Raw genomic sequence first — 27167 nt, forward strand, 5'->3', positions numbered from 1 at the left:
ATATTATCTTATAAAAATGAGCAAGCAAGTTCCTTAAAATATCACAAAAGTATAACAATGTAACTAAGTATATTTTACTGTGGACTGATAAAAAAGATGAGTTTTTTAAAATCTTTTTTCTTCGTTTATTGCCTAAACACTTAACATATCATATCAAGATAAAGATTGACACAAATATTCCTTGTGTACGTATATTTAATAAAGCTGGAAAGATTTTTCAAATCCAACAGCAGTTAAAAGATGATACATTTGTACATTTGAAATTTTCAAAGTTTTAAAATTTTTATATTTTTTTTAACCGTTTCCAAACGTTCAATTTTATAACAATCAATATCATCATGCAATTACCGGTGAGTATTCGCTGCTTGTGGCAATGTGTGCACAAAGACAGACTACACCCCTTGTGTGACATATTATATTGTCACTTAATTAGATCCCCGATTTGTCATAAACTGTGTATGGACTAGTCTATGTATTTTACCCCGAGTAAACATTAAAATGTTATTGAAAATATCAAATAACGCAATGATTTATCATATCTTATCGTATTTCATATGCAACAATAAAAACACTTAGATTAGCAAAGCCTACAGTGTTATCACTAATTTAACTGTTTATACTTTGTGGGGTTAATTCATGAATGTCAATATTAGTTTAACAATTTTATAACCGCTATATAAGATCTATTAAGACATCTATTTGTAGGAAAAAGCGCGCACGAAGGAACTTTATTTTGAACAGTTTGATGTTGCAAGGATACAGGTTACAGATCCATGATTTGATTGGTTAATTTAGATATTGAATCTCGAATTTCGAATCTTGAATCTCGAATGTCGAATCTCGTATGTCGAATCTTGAATCTCGAATGAGCCTTCTCGGCTTTCGTATAAAACCCCTACACTCATTCACAAAAGATCACAAAAGTATATAAAAATTCTATGATGCATGCCTAACCATTAAATGCATCGTGTTCACTGTATTTAATGTGTAAACATATCCATGCCATTTTTGTTCATTTCGAAAGCAGACCCCCCCCCCCCCCCCCCACAGTTTAAAAACAACATGGTTTGTATTCATTTTGCCAAAGTAATTGTATGAAAAGAGCATGCTTACTTAATGTATATTCTGCAAACAGATATCTATTAAAGCATTCGCATTTAACATTAATGGTACAATTTAATAAAATCTCAATCTCTCTCTATCTTTCTTTCTCTCCTGAAAACAAAAATACTCGCTCAAATTAAAAAGTAAGAAAAACTTAAATATAACTTTATTTGGAAAAAGCGAGACCGAATTAAAAGAAATACTGTAACTGGCAAAACTGAACAAGGTGGAATAGGTGTTATTGATACTGACAGCAAATTCCATGCTGCCAAAGCGTCATGGATAAGTAGAATATTAAATGAAAACAGTGTTACACATAGAGACTTAGTGCAGTTATGAGACAATATAAACTATATATCTCTGTTATTTTAAAACCAACAGAATACTAAATTTGGGAATCATCATTTTTCAAAATGCTGAAACTTCCTGTTTTTTTACGGAAATGTATTTTCAGCTTTTAACAGATGTAAAAAACAAAAAAATGTGAATACGCTAAATAGAGACGAATTCCTGAGTCAATTTATATGGAACTGTGACCTTTTCCAGTATAAAAATAAACCACTATGTTTTGAAAATTGGATAAAAAGTAGAATGTATGTTAAAGATATTTTTGATGAAAATGGAGAGTTTTATGATATGATGTACTTTACACAAAAACTGGTTAGAAAAAACAACATCTTATGTGAATATATCATGCTTAGAAAAGCATTTAAAGTTAAACTTTATAAAGAAAAATTTGACTGCAGCTATTCAAAATACGTCAAAATCAAACATTGTGTGTCATTTTAATTTCGAAACAATACCGTAAATTCAGTTAAACATGTTAAAAGTAATTTTTATTATTCAATGTTTATTGATAAAAAGTTTCAAAAACCAATATACCAAAATAGATGGAGAAAAGTTTTTAACGACACATTATGTCTATGGGAAAATGTGTATGTTGCAAAAATCAAAGAAATGTATGAAAAAAGAATCTCAGAATTTAATGACAAACTGCTTCATGGTATATTGAACAATAATGTATGTGTCAGTAAATGGAACAAAACTGTCTTTCCATTGTGCAAAGTGTACAATGTTAACGAGGATATGAAACACCTTTTGTCAAACATATCTGGGAGAGAATGAGCATTTACTTTAAATTTGACGTCACATGGAAAATTGTTGTACTAGGTTTTTACAATGAAATTAGCGAGAAAACTTCTTTTTTGAATAACTTTTTGTCTTTCATTAGTTTTACAATATATAAATATAAAATGAAATGTAGAATTGTGAAAAAAGAATGTGTGAGCAAGATCTAAGGCACAAGCTTAAAAATACTCTTTTTCTCCAGAATGTAATTATCACCAGTATTGGTAGAAATAAAAACGATTTTTATAAAAAGTTGGAAACTTTCTATAATTTCAAAACAGTATATGAAGTACCATATTTTTTATATAAGATATATGATACAGTAATACGATGTATGTTTATGATGAATACTAATTAATAAAATTATAGCACAATAAATTTAATATGTACAATAGTATTTTTTTTCATGTATGTAAAACTATGCTTATTACACAGAAGATGTATTTATACGATACGAGTATCAAAATGGGTATGTTTTGTGATGAAGAATGATTTTGATAAAAGATAAAACAAAAGTAATAAAAACCCCTGTAGAATTGATTTTGTAAAGGAGGAAGTTTTATCACATGTTGTTTTCGATCATTGTATATATATTCTAAAATTGTGATTTGTTTATTTTTAACATTGTAAATAGAGGCAACTTTCGTAGTGAACAAAGGTAAGTAATCCACGAAAGTCAAAGAAATACATGTATAAACATTGCCAATCTATAAACGATAGGTTTGTCAAGTTCGATTATTAAAGTTATGATATAAGGACATACATCAAGATCGGACAGGGTTTTTTTCAGTAAAGTTCATTAAAACAACATAGCGCAACATATTATCAAGCTTAAAAATCAGTAAATAAACATATTCAGGAGGTTGGTGCCTGGAATAATAGTAATCATCCAAATACCACTTGTAAAATTAAAATGGCATTGTAAAATATTAATATACTACTAGAATTATTATGTGATGCAGAATTTGCAGACCAGAGATGACCCAAAATTGCTACCCCGAAAATGAGGAGCAAACCTCTTTAAGCACTTTTCAAAATAATTGTATTACGGTTAATTCGGAAGACCTAATAAAAATTAAAGAAAATGTATTGTGGATAGGTGAATGCATGTAATTAATAATCTATGCATATGCTTTACATTTCATCATGATCATTTTCTGATAAAATATGTAAGTTTGACAAGCAAAGATCTAAAAAATAAATCATGGAAAAAAAGTTAACGGTTCCAGTCAATGCAATGACATATACCCTCTGATATAATCTCAATCAAAGATGAGCTGCAGACACTTGCTTTGTTAGTTTTGCATTGAATAATTATGGTGGCAAAGATCTGCCAACACTTGTTAGATAATTATGTTAACTTTTCATATGATAATGTCGACTTGTCAAATATTTATGTCAACTTGTCAGATCTTTATGTTGACTTGTCAGAAAATAAACATAGTGACTAGAAATGCAATATTTTGTTAAAGAGTGTTAGTGCCACTAACGACCTTTACTTGTCATCATTATATCAAGTCGACATAAATATCTGACAAGTTTACATAATCATCTGACAAGTCGAAATAAAGATCTGACAAGTTAACATAAATATCTGTCAAGTCGACATAAAGATCGGACATGTTAACATAATTATCTGACAGAAAAATAATATGGCCATTAGTTAAAAGAAAATTATCATTCATATTGTATGTCGACTTGTCAGATAATGATGTTGTCTTGTCAGATGTTTTGTCGTGTTGTCAAATAATTATGTCGACTTGTCAGATATTTATGTCGACTTGTCAAATATTTATATAGACTTAAAAGATGATTATGTCGACTTGGCAGATCCTTATGTCGAATTGTCAGAAAATATTAATTCAAATGGATGACACAAATTGGGCGTGGAAAGGTTAAAGTGTTTACTTCTTAAACACGTGAATAAGTGACAAATCCACTTAAAGAACTGACAAGTGAACATAATTATCTGACAAGTCGACATCAAGATCTGACAAGTCGACATAATTATCTGACATGTGGTGGCAGATCTGTGCCACCATAAATAATATAATATAGTTAAATTCATTTTGATTTTATTAACAAAAAAAGCTCGTTTCATGTATTATGAACAGATGTATATAAAAACATGTTACATGTAGTTGCTTTTTGTTATTTTCCACATACACAGAAATTAAAGTATAAATCGTCCGTTTGTTTTAACAAATATAATTCTAATACTGTTTTAAGTGTATATTTTTTTCAAAAACATTATTAATTACCTTTACACACATTGCCACTAGTATCCACCGTTTCTAAAATAGTTCAATAAAAAAAAAATATATATATATATATATTTATTGGGCGTGTATATATATAATATTTTTTTTACCCAACCCCCCCAATCCACCAAAACCAAAAAAATCAAAATAACTTTACAAAATATTTTAAAATAAAATTGTAAAGACGTTCATACTAATCCTATGCAGATTTTGAAGTAAATACAATTAACAAAATGGCTTAGAATTAGTAGTAAACGGACGGATATGATGACAATAAGAGAAAAAAAAACCAGACCAATAGAAATGGACGTTTGGAGTCGACAGATTGTTATTATGTGAATAAGAGTAAATATATAAAAAAAAAAACTAGAGATGTATGTTAAATATGCACTCAAGGTGTACATGTTCACAGTACATATTTTTTTCAAGACATTCTTCTAGAATTTAAAAGATTTATTCTGTATATTTCAATGTAAAAATTCGATCCCTTCCCTATTGTAGTCCTATCCTACCCACGGGGGTCATGATTTTCAAAACTTTGATTCTACATTACCTTAATTACAGCTTTTCTGGCTATTAGTTTTTGAGAAGAATATATTTTTTAAGAATTACTCTTTATAATTATATTCCTATGTAAAATTTCAACAACAATTTGTTCATTATATTCTTTTATAAAAATCCGAGGCTCCATTGTGGCCCTATCCTTCATTCGGAGATTTTCACAACTTTGAATCTACACTACGTGAGAATGCTTCCACATTAGTTTAGGCTTTTCTATAGCTAACAAAATGGTACTTGAGAAAGGGTTTTTAAAAGATTTTTTTCAAATATTTTCAATTATTCCTTATCCCCCCCCCCCCCCAGTCAAAAAGCGTGGTCTTAAGGTCAAGATCTAGTAAAATGTAAGGTGCCTACGGGTTTATGAAATTCAATATATTAATTCTTTTAATGATGCTTCATAACAATATCTTTGTTTCATTCAGTGTACCGGGGCTTAATTTTTTATGATATATATTGGATAAAAGTAACAAATCTCGGAGTTTTGTCCATTTTTGACTAAATAAATATATCTAGAATGCCTACAGTCTCTCCAAATACGGCATTAAACAAGCTCTTGACCTCTTGTTTAAAATGATGTCATATTGAATATAGGTACCGGGATTAGATGTAAAGTGTCAACAAATTGTTATATTTTCTACATAATTCCTTCAAAGCCGTATAATACGGGAAAAGATTCATTAAGTCAATTATGACGTCATAATGGTTCTAGCACCAAAAAGACAGTCTGGAATCATTTACTGGATCTTGACCTTAATTTTCACAACTTATTTCAATCTTTGCCTTAGAATGCTTTGTGCCAAGTTTGGTTAAAATTGGATCAGTGGTTATGGCGAAGTTGTTGAAAACGTAAAGAGTTTAAAAAAGGACAGCTAATGTGAGCTAAAAATAGATATAACAAGCTTTTTTGTCTTCAAAAGTATTTATTAGAATTGTCATTGACAGTGTAAATTGACATCTTGTCTTGCTATCAAGACAATATTTCATTGATATTTATTTTAAAAATTATCGAATCATATTACCTGTATTATTGCCGTCTGCTCCACCTGAAATTATTGAAACACTTTTTAATAAAAGAAACATGTAACATTTTATTCCTTTTTCACTTCCTATTGCCTTTTAAATCAAAGAAAAAGCAAAATAAAAAAAGTGCGTATTGCAAATATTGTCATTGTTTATTCTTTATTACAGAAGAGGTTTATGCTAGAAACATTTAAACAGGGATATAGAGGGATAAACATTTTTACAATGTACCAGCATATATTAGATAATGAAACGACGATACAATAACAAAACAAAACTAAACGAAAACCGGAAAAGCAAATAATGTTGCCAAGCCCCTGCAATGACCCCCTTGAAATATATAACAAAAACTGTACCTAATGTATCATTACTTGTATAAGTGACCAGCAACATACATCTCATGGCACACAAAAAGAAATTGACTCTACCAGTACAGTTTTGCGCAGCATAGATAATACGTTAGCGGGTCTTCAGATGTAAGTTACTTGTTTTTTATGTTTCAAATGTAAAGGTACATTCAATTTCTGCAATTTTTATGCATTTGGTTAACACTTTTTTATCATACTAAATACAAAGTTCTATTTACCTTGAACCAGATTGTTCTCACCATCAACAGTTTTTGAAACGGTTTGAACTATATTTTAATCAAAAAATTAAATGATTCGTGTTATTATGTTCAAGATCTTATTTAATTGCAATTGACACCATTACAACATTATAACTTGACACATGTACATAGTTTTTCTTCCTTTTGATCTTAAGTATTGTTTTTATTAATCTATTGCATTGCAACATGTAAATGATATAATAATATACCTGTTACCTTCTTACTTAAATCTGCAGTTTCTGAATTTTTTCAAAACATTTTTAAACACAATTTGCCTTATTTTTTAAAAGTAAATTTATTCAGCCAATTTGATGTCTTATCGTATTTAAATTCTCTTTTGATTTAATTCGGTGTCATTTTTAAGTACTATATTACCATCCAACTTGATGGTAACCAAACAGACCTCAAAAGCCAAGTTACATCACATGTTACAAAATATTCGTCAACGCTCGGTCAATGGCCCTGTTGAATAAACTCAACGAAAGCTAAATGTGAACTGAGAATGGTCTGGGAAGATAGTTTGATGACATTTATAACTCTGTCTCTCATTCAACTTTTAAATACGGCTACAGTAGAGCCTTACACTGTGATTGCAGATTAAATACAGAGTATCTTAAATAGCTACTCTGCATTTAATGTGGTTTTTCATGTGAACACAACGGCAGCGAGATGACGCGGACATTATTCTCAAATATACCACGAACGTCATCAGTAAATAATCAGATCAGCGGTACCCATTTGTCTCGGACTTATCATGAAAGTACAACTTCAAACCGTAAAAAGTTTTAAAACTATGTCAATTTCACGTGTTAGTTCCAGTCAAAACGATGTGTACTGCCTCAAATATTTATTTTTAAGAGATCTATGCGGCCGTTCCTATAGCACCCCCAAGCACATTTTCACTGTGTGTGTTTACATAAAATATATAACGTGTAGTAGTAATAATCGTATTAAATTGCCCTTAAAATATTACGAGCATGATTTAAGATATTTTATAAATAAGGAAGAGTATTAAAACTCCAAAGAAAAATTATGTCGTCTGCATGTGATTCCGTTGATCGAATCACATGAAAACATTACTAACAAAATAATTGGGGTTACACGGAACAACCGTCAAAATGACCTAGATCGTCTTTCTATAGGAGAAACGATCCGTAGAAATACTAGACTGTTAGTAAAATAGAAATAGAATGCTTGTTATCGTGCATGTTGCAGAATAACCTTCTCGGTGTCCAAATGTTGTAAACGCCTCGGCTTTTATATTTCAAGCAACATTTCTCGACCTCGGAAGGAGAGAGAGAGAGAGAGAGAGAGAGAGAGAGAGAGAGAGAGAGAGAGAGAGAGAGAGAGAGAGGGAGAGAGAGAGAGAGAGAGAAAGAGAGAGATGAGGAATCTATATACGTTCCGTTTTTGGGGTTGAACAAAAAATATTTATTAAATTTCACACTAAATATACATAATTTTTTTTCCCGATCATCTCCTTATAATACCAAATTCTTGTTAGAGATACATAAATTAGCCGGAATACTTGCAGATCTTGTTAGCTATGCGTATATACCATTTGTATGTCTGTCCGATCGTTCGTTAATAAACGTTTCACATTTTGTATTTCTTTTTTAGAACCACTGGGCCAAATTTAACTAAACTCGGCAAAAAAAGGGAAGGGGGACTGATGTTCTATTGGGATGGTTATATTGTAAACGACCGATGAAAGCCTGTCAGAGAAATACAAATTATACTTTTAGCAAGTTTTTGATAAAGTTACCATTGGACAAGTATTATTTCGTTCATTTTCAACAAATCACATTTCATTACCTAATTAGAGATCTTAAATTTCATATATATTTTTGAACTGTTGGATTAAATTAACACAACATTCCCTTTTAGCTCACCTAAGCTGAAAGCTCAAGTGAGCTTTTTCTGATCACATTTTGTCCGTCGTTCGTCCGTCTGTCTGTATGTCTATATGTACGTCCGTCCGTCTGTAAACTTTTTACATTTTGAACATCTTCTCTTAAACCTCTGTGCCAATTTCAATCAAATTCAGCACAAAGCATCCCTATGGGAAGACAAATAAAAATTGCAGAAGTAAAAGGCCAATTTGCATTCGAACCTCGAAACTTACAAACGAGAGGGGTGCATTTTTAAAAATCTTCTCCTCAAGAACTATTGGGTCAAATTGAATGTAATTTAGCATAAATCATCCTTATGGACAGGAAAATACAAATTGCAAAACTTATGCGTAAACTTTGGTCCAAGTTTGAGTTATTACGAAATTAATAATAAAGGGAAGATACCAGTGTATAGCTTCGGTTTGGTATTCAATATTTTGAAAACGAGGTTCATTGTTAAAGCAACCTCATTGGACATATGATAAACGTGTCGGTCTGACAAAAATGAATCTGTTTGTTCCACAACAGTCATCTTCGCTAGCCAAGGGTTTACGATCCACTCTGCCCCAGAGGAGCAGAGTGGATCGTAAACCCTTGGCTAGCGAAGATGAGCAGAGTGGGTCGTAAACCCTTGTCTAGCGAATATGCACAACAGTTCGCGTGCGAAGGAAATGTTTGAAACATGCAAAATGCTTTGGTACCAATTTTATGAAGTAAATTGAGGTAAAATAGTTTTATGCGTTGACAGTTTTCAATTTTGACGATGGTTTAAGCTTATTTTAATTTCGTTTCATTTTCATTATTTATGCTTGGTAAGCTGGGACACTATCGTCTGTGTTTTGTAATTTTTACGTATAAAATCGAACACAGAATTCAGTAAATCAGACATTTAACTGTTTACCTGCGCAAAATAAGCAAAAGTTGATGTATGAACAACATACTAAAATACAATTCATTCTACCGATAATTTGGTATAACCTTTGGCGTAATAGTTGGTTAATTGAATGTGTCTTGTTCAAATGCTCAGCATTTTCTCGAGACTATTCAGTTTAAACAGAGTCAAATACCGCTGACAAAAATATTTTGGTATATATATGATTTATTTTGAAAAATAAATTGTGCTTTTTATTTGTTATAGTGGATCTTTTTAATAGTTTACAATTTTCTATATATACTAAACATATTTGAGTGTTAAGCTTCGAACTATACAAATGTAAGCAAGATACAGATCTTTGCTCACAATTCTTTGTTTGTACACAGATCTGAGGCCATTCGTTTTCTTTTTGTTTACATTTTAAATGATGAAAAGGAAATACCAATTGAAAAAATCTTCTTACGTTGAATGTAATAAGCTTATGTGAACAAAAATTATGACTCAAACCTTTTGAAATTGTCAGCTCTGTATCTTGCTTATAATTCTATCATTGACACTGAAATTTTGGTTGATCATTGGAAATGTCTTACAAAACATCAATTATCAAGAACAAAACAAAACAATGATATGCCGTAACTACTTTCTGGGGCCCCCTCCTATTAAGATGAATTATATGAAATCCAAATAAATTTCGATAGTTTTTCAGACAAGAGTAAATTAAAAAAGGCACCGTCAAAACAGTTTGCATAGTTCTGACATTTCTGTTATAGGGATAAATACATTATCGCTATTCCTATGAAAATATTGAGCGGAAAATCATCAAGGCTGGTTTTTTAATTAAGATGAAAATAATGGGTTTGTCTTAGTAAAATAGTGTGATATGCCTGTCAATACATCAAAAATAGTAGCTCTTCAAAGCAATATGAGCAGCAATTTTCATGCTGATATTTTTTAAAGAAGTTATTTTCTTCTAAAATGACAAAAAATATCATGGTTTTTATATTTCTGTTAGCAATATTTATGTGAGAAAAGCTGTTAAGAAGCCTTAATTGAAGCAAAATTGAATTATTGTCGTCCTGTACAAAAGATGCTATATTTTCCTTAGAAGAGAAATTTTTCTTCTGACAAAAATTAATGATTTTTTAAATCTTATTTATCATAAAAGTTACATGCAGACTTTTTTGCACCAAAATACAATTCTAAAAAATTACAGATTAATGTGTGAGTTTTACAGATTAAAGTTAAAATTTCACAGATGAAAGTGAAAAACACTTCAAAGTGTGAATTATACGCGGGTAGGTTGAGGCAACTCCGAGTGTAATGACCGTCAAAATTATGATCAATTTAATTTTTTTATTTTTTATGAAAACCAGTGCGGAATATTAATACCAAGTGGATGTTTTTCTACTTCGGATTCGACTCGATCTTTGACACTGCTCTGCCATGGTATCACGTGACAGTTAAAAATAGATCACCTTTTTACCTTAAAAAGAAATCAAAAAGTGTAACACTACCCCAAAGTTCATTTGTATGTTTGCTACAATAATTCAATCGACAATTAGTTCATGTTTATTAGTATTACTGCTAGAATCCTGTTGTTAATCGCATAAAATAAATAATGTAAATATTTATCAGAAACCCTCTCAACTTCTATAATTTCATTGCAAATACTACGTATTTTTTATTTAAAACAACGAACCAAAGGATTCTAGCAGCACTTTTCAAGTAGTTTAGGTCATATACCGTTGATATTTACCAAAGTAATCTTTCCTTATATCCGGGGTAGTGTAACACTTTTGACTTTTTTTGTAAACACTGACAGAAGAAAGGCTGGTCAAGCAATATAAATGTCGATCTGCTTACCCTATGACACTCACTGATTAAACAAAACATCCGTGCCTGTATTATCCTGATTATATCCTAACTGACACTCATCTAAATCTTAGGTATCTGTATTAAATAAGCCTTATTTCGGCATTGTTTAACATTGCATTCCGATGATTTGTCTCCCGACATGATCTTCTCTATTAAACATGCTAGTGACGTCATCAATGATAATTATACATAATACAGAGACATCGAGGATATATTCAGTTAGAAGAGTTTCTAGTGATATTTAATGTCTGCAGTTTTTATAATTTAAACCAGAGATAAAGTTAAAATCGACATGTTCCTGAGTAAACTATGACATCAAACTGCTCATATCGATCAGAGGAATTTGATCGCTGAGAGTTGCCTTATCATACCCGCGTAGAAATTAAATGGTTAATTTTACAGATTAAAGTGTACAATTTACACTAAAAAGTGTGAATTTGAGAGACGAAAGTGTAAATTTTACAGATTAAAGTGTTAATTATACCGATTAAAGTGTTGATTTAACAGATTAAAGAGTAAAATCTACAGATCAATTTGAAATTTTAGAGATTAAAGTGTAACGATATTTTTTCTTCTTGGTAGATTGACATTGAACGGAAGCGTATTAGAGCCACATTAACTATTTACTTTAAAGTGTAAAATTTACAGCTTAATGTGTGAATTATACAGATTAAAGTTAACAGTTTAGAGATTAAAGTGTAAACCACTTTAAAGTGTGAATTATAGACATGAACGTGTGAATTTTACAGATTAAAGTGCTATATTCACACTAAAAAGTGTGAATTTTACAGATTAAATTGTAAATTTCACAGATTTAAATGTGAATTTTATAGATTGAACTCTTAATATTACAGACTAAAGTGTAACATATAGACGTTAAAGTGTGAATTTTACAGATTGAATTGTAAACTCTACAGTTTAAAGTGTGAATTTTACATATTAATGTGTAAATTTTACATATCAAAGTGCGAATTTCAAAGTTTAAAGTGTAAATTTTACAGATTTAAGTGTAAATTGTACCCTATACAGTGCCAAATTTACAGATTAAAATGTGAATTTTACAGATTAAAAGTGTAAGTTTTACATGTACACGTTTAACTGCAAATTTTGCAGATTAAAGTGTCTCAATTAGAAAATAAACGTGAAATGTAACTGTGGCACTAATTCTCTTCTGTAGCATTCTGTGCTTTAAATAAAATTAGGATCTGTGGTCCTATGTTATAACATTTATGTAAAAAAAAAATGCATCTTTGATATTTAACACTCAGAATAATGATATCCTCTGACAGACTTTTTGTAAATAATTGAATTGATTCATTGACCCAATCTTTTTTTTTTTTTTGATTTATTGTTTTTGTTCCATACATACTAATGTTGACATTAATAAATTCAGTTATAAATTGTATACACATGCATACTCACTCACACACAGGTATATTTATATGTACATACAATTTTAAGTATAAGTGGTAAATGATTACTTTGCTTCAAAAAAAAAAGAAAAAAAAAGAAATAATAATAAGAATAGTAATAATCATAATATTATAAACAAATCTAAAATATGTTTTCATGTAAGCCACAATTTTTTCGAAATTGCGCAGCTTTTGATTTTTGATTGCAGCATATTTTTCTATGATATTTTATTCTTTAGTGACTGAAGAATCCCAAAAAAATATTGGCATTTTATTGTGAATTAGATATAAATATAATATTGTTTAACATTAAAAAAAATATGAAATTTTTAACTCTGTTATTGGTTGACAATGGTAGATCACTTAGTTAAAAATAAGATTCGAAACATTAAAACCAACTCTTTCAGTAGTTTTTTTATTTGGAGACTTGAATTACTCAAGAGTGTTTGTACTTTATCGCGAGAAAAAAAACCCATATATTATTGTCTAAACAGTTTCCATACAAAAACTACAGCAATCAGAATTTTTAATGCTAATTTTTTAAGGTATTATCCAACAAGAACAATTGTATGCAAAATTCGAAATTGTAACCACTGGGCAGAAGAATCACTCGTAGTTTTATAACAACTTTTAAAAACATCTTGTACTGATATTGTGTCTACCCCATATGGCACAAGCGCTGCCTCCCGCTAGATGATTGAGGTTGGAAAAACCTCATTTTTATTAAAAAAAAATATAAAAGATTTTTTAAATTAATTTCAGAAGATATGAGAGGTTAAAAAAATAAAGGTATATATGGATTAGGAAGTCTTTTGAAAAAAGATCTTTCTATTAACATGATTTCAAATATTTTGAAATAGCTGTAACAATGCTATTGTATTGCATCACACAACTGTCATTTAGATAATATGTGATTTTAAAGACTCCAAAGTCTAAAAGATTACAATTATCATAAAAAAAAATGTTGCACAGCTTTCAGTCCCTTTTCATACCAGGATTTAATAAAAACGAGTTTCCTATTGTTATTCGCTTTTATATTAGAGTTATACCACACTGGAATGTAATGAAATTTGTTTCTAAAAAGCGAGGAATAAGTAAAAGATTTCATAATAAGGGTCCAAACAATCAAAACATCTTTCCAAAAGGCGTTGTTTTCTTTTAACAAACACAAAGTTATCTAAAAAATCATACAATTTCTGTAAAATATCATCTCCATTGAGAGCATAGAATATATCTATCCATGTTTTATATGAACATGTTAACCTTTTAATCCATTTACATTTTAGTGATGTTATAAAACATCTAACATATACCTTTAACATACCCCCTGACAAGTAGGTTTTTTGTTATAAGAGACCTTTTAACTTTGTCTTTTTTGGTTTTTCACAGAAACTCAAAGATAGCTTTGCATATAAAGATACAATCTCCTTTTTGGGAGTAGAAAGCGATATAAATAAATTATTTAATATTGGAATTAACAAACTCTTAATGACAGTGACACGACCAATTGGTGTAAGAATTCTTCTTTTCATTGTTCCATTGTTCCATGAGTGCAATGATTTTTGGAATCTGAATGCCAAAATTATTATCAACAATTTCAGAAGGTTCAACTGAAAATTGAAAACCTAATACTGTAAAATGAGAAAATTTGGCGCATACGTATTTTAGCGCAAACGCAAGTGCATGTACATTAGCACAATTATATTTTAGCGCATGCATCTATTCTTTAAAAAAAGAATACAAAAAATGTTGTTGTTTGATAAACGATCACGCCCAAAATTTAATTCTGTGTTCACTCAAGCACGTGAACACAACGATTTTGATTTCTATCTCGCATGCACGGTAAACTGTCGTTGAGAACAATACACTTACTTTTGTGTAAATTGAAAACCTAATACTGTAAAATGAGAAAATTTGGCGCATACGTATTTTAGCGCAAACGCAAGTGCATGTACATTAGCACAATTATATTTTAGCGCATGCATCTATTCTTTAAAAAAAGAATACAAAAAATGTTGTTGTTTGATAAACGATCACGCCCAAAATTTAATTCTGTGTTCACTCAAGCACGTGAACACAACGATTTTGATTTCTATCTCGCATGCACGGTAAACTGTCGTTGAGAACAATACACTTACTTTTGTGTAAATTGAAAACCTAATACTGTAAAATGAGAAAATTTGGCGCATACGTATTTTAGCGCAAACGCAAGTGCATGTACATTAGCACAATTATATTTTAGCGCATGCATCTATTCTTTAAAAAATGTTGTTGTTTGATAAACGATCACGCCCAAAATTTAATTCTGTGTTCACTCAAGCACGTGAACACAACGATTTTGATTTCTATCTCGCATGCACGGTAAACTGTCGTTGAGAACAATACACTTACTTTTGTGTAAATCGTCAGTAGATAGATATGAAAACCTCATTTATTAGCGATGATGTGTAATTTGTGTTGTTAAACAAATTTGAGTTATCGGACTTTGAATTTAACGTGTGGACTTGGATAACACTTGAAGAGTCCCGACACTAAAAGTGAAATCGAATGCTACATTTACCATGAGTTTCGACCACCATGAGAGAATCTTTTTCACAGTAATTTTACATTAAAAAAAACACAAAAATAGGTATCGTCTTGTTATCTTTATATCCACTAATCAGAGATCAAAGAAATTATGATCAGCCATGTATTGTCAGCGTTAACGATCGCCACGCTTAATCACATTTTTATTTCGAGGCGCTAAAATGAAGTGGCGTGGGGAGAAGCCCAATTTTCAAGGTGCTAATGAGATATATTAAAAAGCAATTAAACTGAATTAATTAATCCATGTTTAGGCACTTATACCCGATAACCCATACCGTTTACCTGTGTAATTGTTTAAACAAACAGAACCGACAGCATCAGATATATATTTAAATAAACACTTCTATATAGCCTTAAAAATAAACTGACGTTATTGTTTTGCAACCTGAAGAAATTTAATACATATGGAAAATTGTTGGCGCACTATTAATTTTAGCGCTCAGAGGCAGTTGCGCCAAAGGCGCTAACATAAGTAGTGCGCCATATTTTTAGGTTTTAGAGTAAATTAAGATATGTAGATCCCAGTCTAATTTCCATCTAGTATGATGAAACACTTGATCAGAATTTTTTTTGAACCAATCGACGCAATTTTTGTCTTAGATGTATTAATTTTACGTCCTGAAAAGCTTGAGTAAAAATCTATAGTCTTTCATGCTTTGAACAAGGATTTAGGTCAACCATCAAGGGCTACATATACAAAGTGTCGTCTGTATATTGTGATATTTTATGCTCTTTATTATGAACGAAAATGCCCTGAATATCATTATTTTGCTTTATAAGAATAAGAAAGGATTTCTGCAATTATAATGAATAAAGAGAGAGAAAGAGAGAGAGAGAGAGAGAGAGAGAGAGAGAGAGAGAGAGAGCTTCGTATGTCAAAATGTTCTGATAAAAAAAAACACTTTGTAAAATGCAGGCACGGAAATTTGTGCATTAAATTTTTATCCACTAAATGATATATTCTCCAAAACCAAAAACATTTAATACTTTTGAATTAAACGACGTGAAATATAGTCAAAGGTTTTTTCGAAATCAATGAGGACCAACAGACCTGGAATTCATGAATCTCTGTATACGACATCAGATCATAAACAAAGCGAGTACTTTTCTCTATGTATCTACCTTTTATTAAACTAGATTGTGTATTTGAGATAAAAATGTTCAAAACATGTTTGATTCTAAACCTCAGGCAACCATAGAGAACATATAAAAGGGTTATTGGTCGTCAGTTGTTCAGAAACTGTCTTGGTTTGTCACCTTTTGGTAAACATGAAATAATTCCATGTCTTTGAGAGATCGGAAGAAGAATACAGTTAATAGCTCTAGCTACAAATTATTTTTAATATTTCAACAAAAATAAAAAAAAAACTGCTGTTTACCCATTACTACCAGTGGAGTTATTATTCTTCATATGCTTTCATATATGAATAACTTCTCATTCTTCAATGTCTTTCTCCAGACCTTTGGAAGTATTTGTATCTATGTTAGGAGTAGTAAAATTCGCACGCACACTCATAGACAAAGACACACACATGCATAAACAGAAAGTAAACAGTTTCGAAATTGAGATAGCGATCCCGATCTGAAAACCGTTGATCGATCCAGATGCATCCAGGATCCGCTCCGCTGTCTACAAAAATATGTATTAGCACCGTTTTAGCTTTTCTAATACATTGTCCAGAATGTCGAATCTGTGGCAGAGTCCCTGTTTGTCCAGTGCAAAAATCTTGCTGTTATAATAGCAGGAAGACTGGAGTCGATGGTCGCCATTAAGATTGCGCAAAAGTTTTACGTTGTATTGTGTTAGATGGTCATGCATGGTAAACATTTTTTGAGTTTGTCATTCGATCGACTTTTAATGACCGCGATCTTGACCTCCGTATTACGGAATTTGGCGATCACAGGGCGTGGTGCTTTTGCCATCTCCACCAGCACGACTGGCTCTAAAAAATACTGAAAGTACCATTTATTTTTTACTGATAATTTCTGATATTTACTGATATTGTACTGCTAGTGCTGATAATTGCTGAAATTTAATGGTAATTTTACTGGTGTTACTGGTAATTGCTGTCGGTCCTGTTACTTACTGATGTTTTTGCTGTTAGGTATTTAGTGATAATTATTGATATTCACTGAGATTTACTGTTGGTACTGAGAATTGCTGTTAATTACTGAGAATATTCTTTAAGAGTCAGGGAATTTTTAAGAGATTAGATTGCATGCAAATTGTTTAGATATTGATAATTATTTATAATTATTTCAATTGAATGAAAAACAAATACTGGACATTTTCTTACAAGAAAAAATGAAAGATCTAAGTTTTATCAACAGTAACATGTATTTTACAACCACTAAAATTAGATGTGATTAGTCTTGTTACTTATTATTATCTGCTTATTTATTTTAATGTATTTTTTTTTCTTTTTGTCCCTGTTTCGAGTTTTATTTTAGCTGATTAACACAATTCAGCACATAAATAAAATGCATGTAGAACTGCTATATATCCCATCCCCATGCGCGAATCTACTCGATACTGCAGTGTCACAATGTATGTCTAGAACAATCCAAAACAAACATTTTTTATGAAGATTTAAATTTCTTTTTTAATTGATATTAGACACATCTAATGAATCCTAATTTTGAGCGATCTAATCATTTATTGACCCAAGTTAAATAATTATAAACTTTAGATGCTTTTATCCAGGCCATAATCACTATTTTAGTTTAAACAATATTTATTTAGTGAATTTCATCATACATATTATAATAACAGTACACAGAAGATTGAGAAACAAACCAAAAGGCTTATGTTAATCTCGCTCTCGTCATTTTACAAATGAGAGGTGGGTAAAATTTTCAATTACTATAACATTGCACATAAACATTGATTAGGAAAAATGTAGGAGAAAGAAAAAAGAAAATGAATGGGGAGAAAAGAATAGCTGGAATTGAGTATTGGGACAATTGTATCAAACCAATAGATAATGTCTATACTAATAGACTAAGGTTACTTAAACATGTATTAATATTGAACCATAATGTTGCTTAGTAGCTCTAAATAAGCATTTTATATCTGTGAACATACAGATACATACAAATATGGTATTTAATGTAATACAGTAGTTATAGTAAAACAACAGGAGAACTCAGAACCTATTACAGGTACATACAAATATGGTATTTAATGTAATACAGTAGTTTTAGTAAAACAACAGGTGAACTCAGAACCTTTTACTTTCAACACGAAATTTCTGGACAAGGTAAAAAATATTGTTGTTTTCACTTTCAGATAAATAAGCGTTACCATATAACAATAATTCAACATTAAGAAAATATGGAAGTGTCAGGATTGTATTGATCCTAACTCTGGAATATGTATTACAGTGTAGTAAAAAATGGTCAGTACTTTCAACTTCGCCGCAAGTACAAAGAGGCGAGTTGATTAAATTTCTTTGAAACAAATGAAGATTAAGACCACTACATTCTAGTCTTAGTTTGGAGTGAAGAGTTTGGCCTATTCTGGTACCTAAATAAAAATAATTTGGGATTTTAATCCTACTGGTATGTAAGTATGTCTTAAAGCAATGTAATGAAGGATTTGATTGCACATTTTGGGGTAAAGCATTCCATTGTCTTATTGTAGCTGGGAAGAATGAATTAAAATAAAGCTTAGTTCTTGTATTGATTTCTCGCAGTGGGTGCATTGTTCTTGTGTTGTAATTATGTCCCTGAGTTTTTTGTGATTGGATGATAGAAGATAAGTAATTAGGAACCATATTGTGAAATATTTTGTGAAGTTGAATAAGACGATGATTTTCCCTACGTTTCGATAATGGTTCCCATCCCGTTTCTTTATATAACAGATGTCTGGATGACAGTCTAATCCCTCCCGTAACTATTCTGGCTGCTTCCAATTGTATACTTTCAATCTTATTGACCAAGTATTCTGGTATGTTGTCCCATATTATGTCTGCATATTCTAAGACTGGTCTTACAAAAGAAAAATACAGTTTTTGCAAAGATTTCCTATCAAGAATATACTTGAGTCTTCGCATCATACCATGGCGCGAATATGCTTTTTTAATTGTTTCATCTACATGTAAATTCCAAGACAAATTACTACTAAGAATAACTCCTAAGTGTTTATGGGTTTCTACTTCTTTCAGATGAACATCATTAAATATCAGGGAGGGATGGAAGGGTTTCTTGACTTTATTAGATATGGTTAGACATTCCGTTTTGGTTGGGTTAAAAGACACAAGCCACTGTTTTGACTATTTATGTATTTTTTCAAGGTCTGTATTTAATAAACATGCTGAAGTATCAGCATTATCAACAACAATATAAAGAGATGTATCGTCAGCAAATAATTTGACCATACATTTAATATTGGTGACCAAGTCATTTATATATATAAGGAAAGTAAAGGACCAAGTATGCTACCTTGGGGTACCCCAGCCTTAATATGGCCAATGTTTGATTTGCTACCATTGATTACGACATACTGTTTTCTATCATGTAAGTAATTTCTAAACCATTCGAGTAATTCTCCTCGAACGCCAAATTTTTCAAGCTTGTACAGTAGATCAATGTGCCATACTTTGTCAAAAGCCTTGCTTATATCGAAAAATACAACTCTAACTTCTTTACACTGATAGACTGATTTGTAAAAATCACTAGTTATACTTAATAACTGATTGACCGTAGAATCATTTGGTCTAAAGCCAGATTGGTGCGGTGTAAGAATATCGTTGGTGAGAATGAAGTTGTATAAATGTTTGAAAATACACTTTTCCATACATTTACCAAGAACACTTAATAATGATATCGGCCTATAATTGCTAACGATATTGTTGGCGCCTTTTTTGAATACAGGGATTACGTTTGCAGTTTTCCATTGGGCTGGAACTGTAGACTTACGAAGGATAAATTGAACAAGAGGCCCATGGGCCACATCGCTCACCTGAGGAACAATAGGTATGATAAAGTCAGCTTAATGGAGTCATAATACAAACAATCTTGACAATGTACAATAATACATGTAGATCCTGTATAAATAAAATCCATTTTCCCCCTTGGAACTCGGATAGCCCTGATTGCTGCCAATACTTACAAGAGCAGACTTTAATCACCGCTCCTGCACATATATAGGGACTCAAAGTTACGCAGGCAGGGATGACCGCATACCTACGCAACTCACAGGTACCAAGGTTAACGCAAGCAGGGATGACCACACACTTGCGCTAGAAAGGCCAGAACACCAGAAGGGATGACCATACACTAGTACTCCGCCGCAACCACCACCAAGACAAGCAGGTATCACCGCACACTTGTATTAATACGATACAGGGCAGGATGGACCTCACACTCTGTATCGTAGGTTAGAAAAACACGAAGATTAGATAGAGCAGGGATGTCCACACCCTCAATCTCTCCGTACCTGTTCAAGTTTAACCCCAAACAGTCGCTTGTCGCAATGCAATATACACTGTCCCTATATATGTGCCGGCCTAAAATAATTCATAGTATCTAAAAATTGGAAATCAAAAATAAACAAACTAATCCGGCCTAACCCAAAACTACTTATGCAGAACAACTTATATACATTGAATATTTATTATTGTATAAAAATAATCATCACAATAATTTGTTAACAGTGGATGCATTAATTAAAATAATCAAGAATCAATAAATCAAGGGCAATAACTCAAAACAGTAATACAAAAAGATTCTAATGAAAAAATAGCTGCCTGCTTCAATTTTATAGTCATATCACATGTTGAGTATTGCAGTTCTCAAAAAGATCCTTTACAATTGTTTATATATGGGATATTTAGCTACATCAAACTCTGAACCTTCTTGTGAGGCCGAAGAATTGTCCTGGAGCCAAAGTCTTAACAATTATAAAGAATCATCTTGCTGATTAGTTCCTGAGAAGAAGATTTTTAAAGATTTACTCTATATATTCCTATGTAAAACTTTAACACTCCCCCCCCCCATGTGGCCTCACCCTACCCCAAAGGGTCATGATTTTCACAACTTTGAATCTACACTACCTGAGGATACTTCCCACAAGTTTCAGCTTTCCTGGCTGATTAGTTTCTGAGAAGAAGATTTTTAAAGATTTACTCTATATATTCCTAAGTAAAACTTCGACCCCCCCCCATTGTGCCCCACCCTACCCCCGGGGATCATGATTTTCACAACTTTGAATCTACACTACCTGAGGATGCTTCCACACAAGTTTCAGCTTTCCTGGCTGATTAATTTCTGAGAAAAAGATTTTTAAAGATTTACTCTATTTATTCCTCTGTAAAACACCCTACCCCCAGGGATCATGATTTTCACAACTATGAATCTACACTACCTGAGGATGCTTCCACACAAGTTTCAGCTTTCCTGGCTGATTAGTTTCTGAGAAGAAGATTTTTAAAGATTTACTCTATATATTCCTATGGTAAACTTCGACCCCCCATTGTGGCCCCATCCTACCCCCGGGGGTCATGATTTTCACAACTTTGAATCTACACTACCTGAGGATGCTTCCACACAAGTTTCAGCTTTCCTGGCTGTTTGGTTTCTGAGAAGAAGATTTTTAAAGATTTACTCTATATATTCCTATGTAAAACTTTGACCCCCCATTGTGGCCCCACCCTACCCCCGGGGGTCATGAATTTCACAACTTTGAATCTACACTACCTGAGGATGCTTACATACAAGTTTCAGCTTTCCTGGCTTTCTGGTTCTTGAGAAGAAGATTTTTGAAAATTTCTCGAAATTTTTCATTAATTTCTAATTATCTCCCCTTGAAAACGGGTGTGGCCCTTAATTTTCACAACTTTGAATCCCCTTTGCCTAAGGATGATTTGTGCCAAGTTTGGTTGAAATTGGCCTAGTAGTTCTTGAGAAGATGTTGAAAATGTGAAAAGTTTACGGACAGACAGACGGACAGACGGACAGACGGACGGACGGACGGACGACAGACAAAATGTGATCAGAATAGCTCACTTGAGCTTTCAGCTCAGGTGAGCTAAAAAATTGTTTAGTGGTTCGGCAATAGCTGGCGAAGCTTGTTTTAGTAATGTTGGGCTGATGCAATCCGGCCCAGTAGCCTTGCTCGTGTCTAGTGTTTCTAAGACATCTTTAACGTCTTGTGTTGAGATCACTTTGTTCAAAATGGTACATGTATCAGTAAAACTATCGTAGTTTGGTAAATCAGTATTTTCGTCGTTAACTACTGATTGTGAACAGAAGTAATTGTTATACAAATCTGCTTTAATTTTATTGTCACTTATTGGCATGCTGTGTTCCTCGCTTTTAATAGGAGGATAAGTACTTGAGTTTTTAGAACCGATGATTTTTCTTAATATCATCCATAATGACAAAGATTTCTGATTTATCAAAGAAAAACAGTTATATCGTGTGTTCTTTTTTTTCAAAATTAAAACCGAAAATACATATAGCCGCTGGTAATATTACAGCATACTATTGCATGAATAAAGTATTTGTACGAGAGAGAGCGAGAGAGAGAGAGAGAGAGAGCAAGGGAGAGAGAGAGAGAGACAGACAGACAGACAGAGGGGGTAGATTATAAAACTGATAAACCGTAACACTTTTTTACTATATTAAGTTGATGTTTTCTGTAGTATAAAAACGTTAACCTTCTAAATCTGTGTTTGAAATGGAGGTGGTGATGTTGTAACGGGACTTTATCGTGCTAATGTCATTATGCCATTTCGACTCGAAATCTCAAAATTTAGGACTATATAATACATTTATATGCGAGCATGAGGGAGAGAGAGAGAGAGAGAGAGAGAGAGAGAGAGGGGGGGCTGATTTAGAATAATGTTACTAGATCATGACAACATTACTTAGCCGTACAAAAGGAGATTGTGTTATTTAAAACGTTGCCTATTTTGATTTCAGCAAATAGTAAGAGAGAGAGAGAGAGAGAGAGAGAGAGAGAGAGAGAGAGAGAGAGAGAGAGAGAGAGAGAGAGAGAGGTACATGTATATTGAATTTATATATCGAACTTTATTTGAATCAAACGCAACTAAAATGTTAAATATAAAAATAATTAGGTTATTCATACTGTTGTCAATGAATTACTTTTCTCTTTGATTAAATATTCTCAAGATCATGGATACCTCTATACGGATTTACGCAATGTCTTACACAAGGTGTCAGACTGACAATTTACAGGGTTGATGATCGTGGCATTCACACCTCTTGATCCGCTGAAAGTATGTATACTATACACAGATACTGCCTCTCTAATCTTTCTGTGAAGTAAAACTTCAAAGATATTTTAAAATCCTGACCAGGGATCTTCTCTTTTTTGTAAAAAAATCATCATGTTATTAAATATGGTTTTTTTATTGTTGTAAAAAAATTGTCCATCGCCTTTCGAAATTAAATACTCTTGGGGATTCTAACTTTACGTTGAAGTTTTTGACAAGCTTTCTAAAAAAGATTTAAAATGTGATCTGTGCGCTTCTGAAGTTCAAAAGAAGCTATCAAATGAATAAAAAGAATGTATATATAAATCAACAAAACTCAGAGTTACACGCATATTTGCCGAATACACACTTGAAAAAAAATTGTGTTAAATCTGAAATATGTATTTTTTTAATAATTAAAAGAAAATGCTTTGGGCTTTACAAATATTCTCAGTAAATATCAGCGATTCTCAGTACCAACAGTAAATCTCAGTAATTATCAGAACTCACAGCAACAACATCAGTAAACGTCAGTAAATATCGGGATCCACAGCACATATCAGTAACAACAGTAAAATCATCAGTAAATATAAGCAATTCTCAGCACATACAGTACAATATCAGTAAATATCAGAAAGTATCAGTAAAAAATGGCACTTTCAGTACTCTTTAGAGCCAGTAGTGCAGGAACCCGATTGATCGCGAGAGCATCTGAGGGGTCAAGGTCCATCTTTACTGCCTCCTTGAAAATTGTACATAATTTGTTACGGAAATTTTTGTTTTTCTCCTCGGCCCAATTTAGAATTCAATATTGGCTTTCTGCGAGTACAATTGGTTTTGATTGGTGAGCTTCACTGCCGATTATGCCGCAGATTCGCATTGTTTGAGCTTGTCGTTGAGCAATCTAAGCTCACTGGCTTGGGAGTTTAATTTTTCTCTTAGAGAGTCGAAATCAAGATTTCTTCATTTTTTTTTTTCATTTTATGACAATTTAATTTCACTTTTTATTTCATTTTTCAATTCTAATTTCCGATACCAAGACCTTGACATCCGATCTTTTCACCAAAAAGCTGAACAAGTTTTTTCTTAATTTTATTTGTTCTTTTTCAGCGTCAATTTTATAGATTAAAGTGTCAATTTTACAGTTTTCTTTGTACATTTTACAGATTAAAGTGTAACTTTTACAGATTAAAGTGTAACTTTTACAGATTAAAGTGTAACTTTTACAGATTAAAGAGCAAAGTTACCAGATTGATGTGTAAATTTTAGATATTAAAGTGTGAAATTACACTTTAATGTGTGAATTTTATAGATTAAGCTCATAATTTTATAGATTAAATTGTAAAGTTAACACTTAAAAGTGTGAATTTTACATATGAATGATTGTGTAAATTTTACAGATTAAAGTGTGAATTTTACAAATTAAAGTAAGAATTTAACAGCTTAAAAAATGAAAACTTCACTTTTTAAAGTTTAAATGCTGCAGATTAAAGTGTCCCAATTTAAAAATTTAATTTAAGGTGTATCTGTGGCACTAATACGCTTCTGTATCATTTTGTGCTTTTAATATAACAAAGATTTGTGGTCCTATGTTATAACAATTATGTAATAAAAAGTATGCATCTTTGATATTTAACACTCAGAATAATGTTATCATAAGACTTTTTTGAATAATTGAATTGATTCATTGACCCAATCTTCATTTGTAGTACAATGTAGTACTTTAAAGTCAAAGTATAGCAATATATGAAGCATTTTGAGATTACCCCACTTAATATAAGTATATTCAAATATCATTAAACTTAGTACACTAGGGTAGAAAACAATATTACTTATCACATATTGTAATTTTACCTCTATCTGAAACTCCTGAAAATATTCGTAAAGTCTATTAGATTAAAAATCTGCCAAACAGTCTGTTAACATAATTTTCAAATGCTGTAATACATTTTTTGCCGATCAAGAACAGAAAAATTACGCTCAGTTCGGTGTTTTTATTTATTCAAGGCACCATCTAGGATTGTCTTGACGTTTCTACGTATAAAGGTATGTATAGTTACCTGTATCGTTGGCATCTCTATCTGGAACTCCTGAAAATATTTAAAAGATTTATAAAATTAAACATCTGCAAGACAGTCTGTAAACATAAACCTTATTTCATTTTCAAATATTGTAATACATTTATGGCCGATCCAAAACAGAAAAATTACGCTCAGTTCGGTGTTTTTATTTATGAAAGGCACCATCTAGGATTGTTTTGGTGTTTCTACTGATAAAGGTCTTTCGTTTCCAGTGGAAGACCTTGTTCTGATTCTTTATTATCGATTTGAAATACAAACTTCTTTAAAACGCAAAGGTTCTTTAAACCGTCATATCTCACTTGTTTGTAATCAGATTTTTTTCAAATATTAAGGGTCGATTGGAAATGTCGAAAACTCATTAAAGCATTCAACATTGTGAAATTGCTACTTCTGTTTTTAGGTTATTCCCGTTTGATTTTTTTTTGTGTGTCTCGTGTACCCGCAAAGGCTACGATTTTGTCCGTAGCAAGTATTTTTAATTTTCAAATCGTTAATGTAGACATCTTGAACGTTGTCCATCTAATTTTATATGATTGTTTAGATAACGCATTTGTAAAAAAGAACATCGAAATTTATGTTTCATAAATTGCGAAATTTTGCTTATATCTTTGCTTCATAACTTTTTAGCTGTACATATTTTCTAAACACAGATAGAACAAAAGTTATGCAAAATAATACAGGTTTTCATTTAATAACATTAAAATGGTTTACACTTTAAATTAGGGGTCTAGATCGTTTATAAATCTGAAACGGTATTTTTTTTATCGATATGATCGTCGCTGCAAAATACGATGTTTTATGTGTGATCTTATTAATCTCATAAAACTGTTATTATGTTCGGGTATAATATAAGTATAAAAAGAAATACATGTAAACCAGTGATCGCAGAACGTTGGCAAAGTTTACGAATTAAATTCTTTGTGCGTACAAATGACATAATGTTATCACAAAAAGTATACTGGTTTGTACGAGATGCCTGAATTCTTATTTATTTATTAAGTATACATGCTCTTAAGAGAGGACAATAAGTCATTTTTTGTCAAGTTTTTATAGTAAACAATCCTTTAAAAACGAGAAACAGAAAAGATCAACATGTTTTCCTATCTAGCAAAACTGAAATTACGTATTAAATAAAACAAACTTCTATGCAATATATTTTAGTTATTTTACTACATGCATTTGATATATATATATGTGATATGAATTGCGTGTGTAAACAATTACGTAACCTATGCCTCGCCCACGGGCGAGGATATCGATATCAGCTGGACTACCTTGCGTTCAGCGGTATCAACCATACAACATCCGCATCTTACACATGTGGGTTTTTTTAGCCGCAAACACCTCGAATTGGTTTTGAATTTGAATACATATAAATAAATGTAAAAGTTTATTCTTCTTAAATTCAATAAAACCTTTACCCTGATTAAGAAATCGTTCTGTTAATTAACATGAGAATAATTTCCACATAGGTATTAAATTTCAAGATATGTTTGATGTGTATATGTTTTCATAGATAAACTCAAAGAAGGCGGCTAGTAGACATG

General features: G+C 31.5%; 1 protein-coding gene across 1 annotated transcript in view; it reads right to left on the minus strand.

Annotated features, from left to right (window-relative positions):
• LOC136271902 (uncharacterized) overlaps window positions 1-27167 on the minus strand; it is a 205086-nt gene that overhangs the window by 122794 nt on the left and 55125 nt on the right. The window contains exons 15-17 of the mRNA XM_066072479.1: window positions 25600-25629; window positions 6074-6097; window positions 4494-4526 (exon numbers count right to left, since the gene is read on the minus strand). Of these exons, the coding sequence (XP_065928551.1) occupies window positions 4494-4526; window positions 6074-6097; window positions 25600-25629 (87 nt within the window). The remainder of the gene's footprint in view (window positions 1-4493; window positions 4527-6073; window positions 6098-25599; window positions 25630-27167) is intronic.

Source organism: Magallana gigas, chromosome 9 (assembly GCF_963853765.1).
Source record: "Magallana gigas chromosome 9, xbMagGiga1.1, whole genome shotgun sequence".
Taxonomy (NCBI): domain Eukaryota; kingdom Metazoa; phylum Mollusca; class Bivalvia; order Ostreida; family Ostreidae; genus Magallana; species Magallana gigas.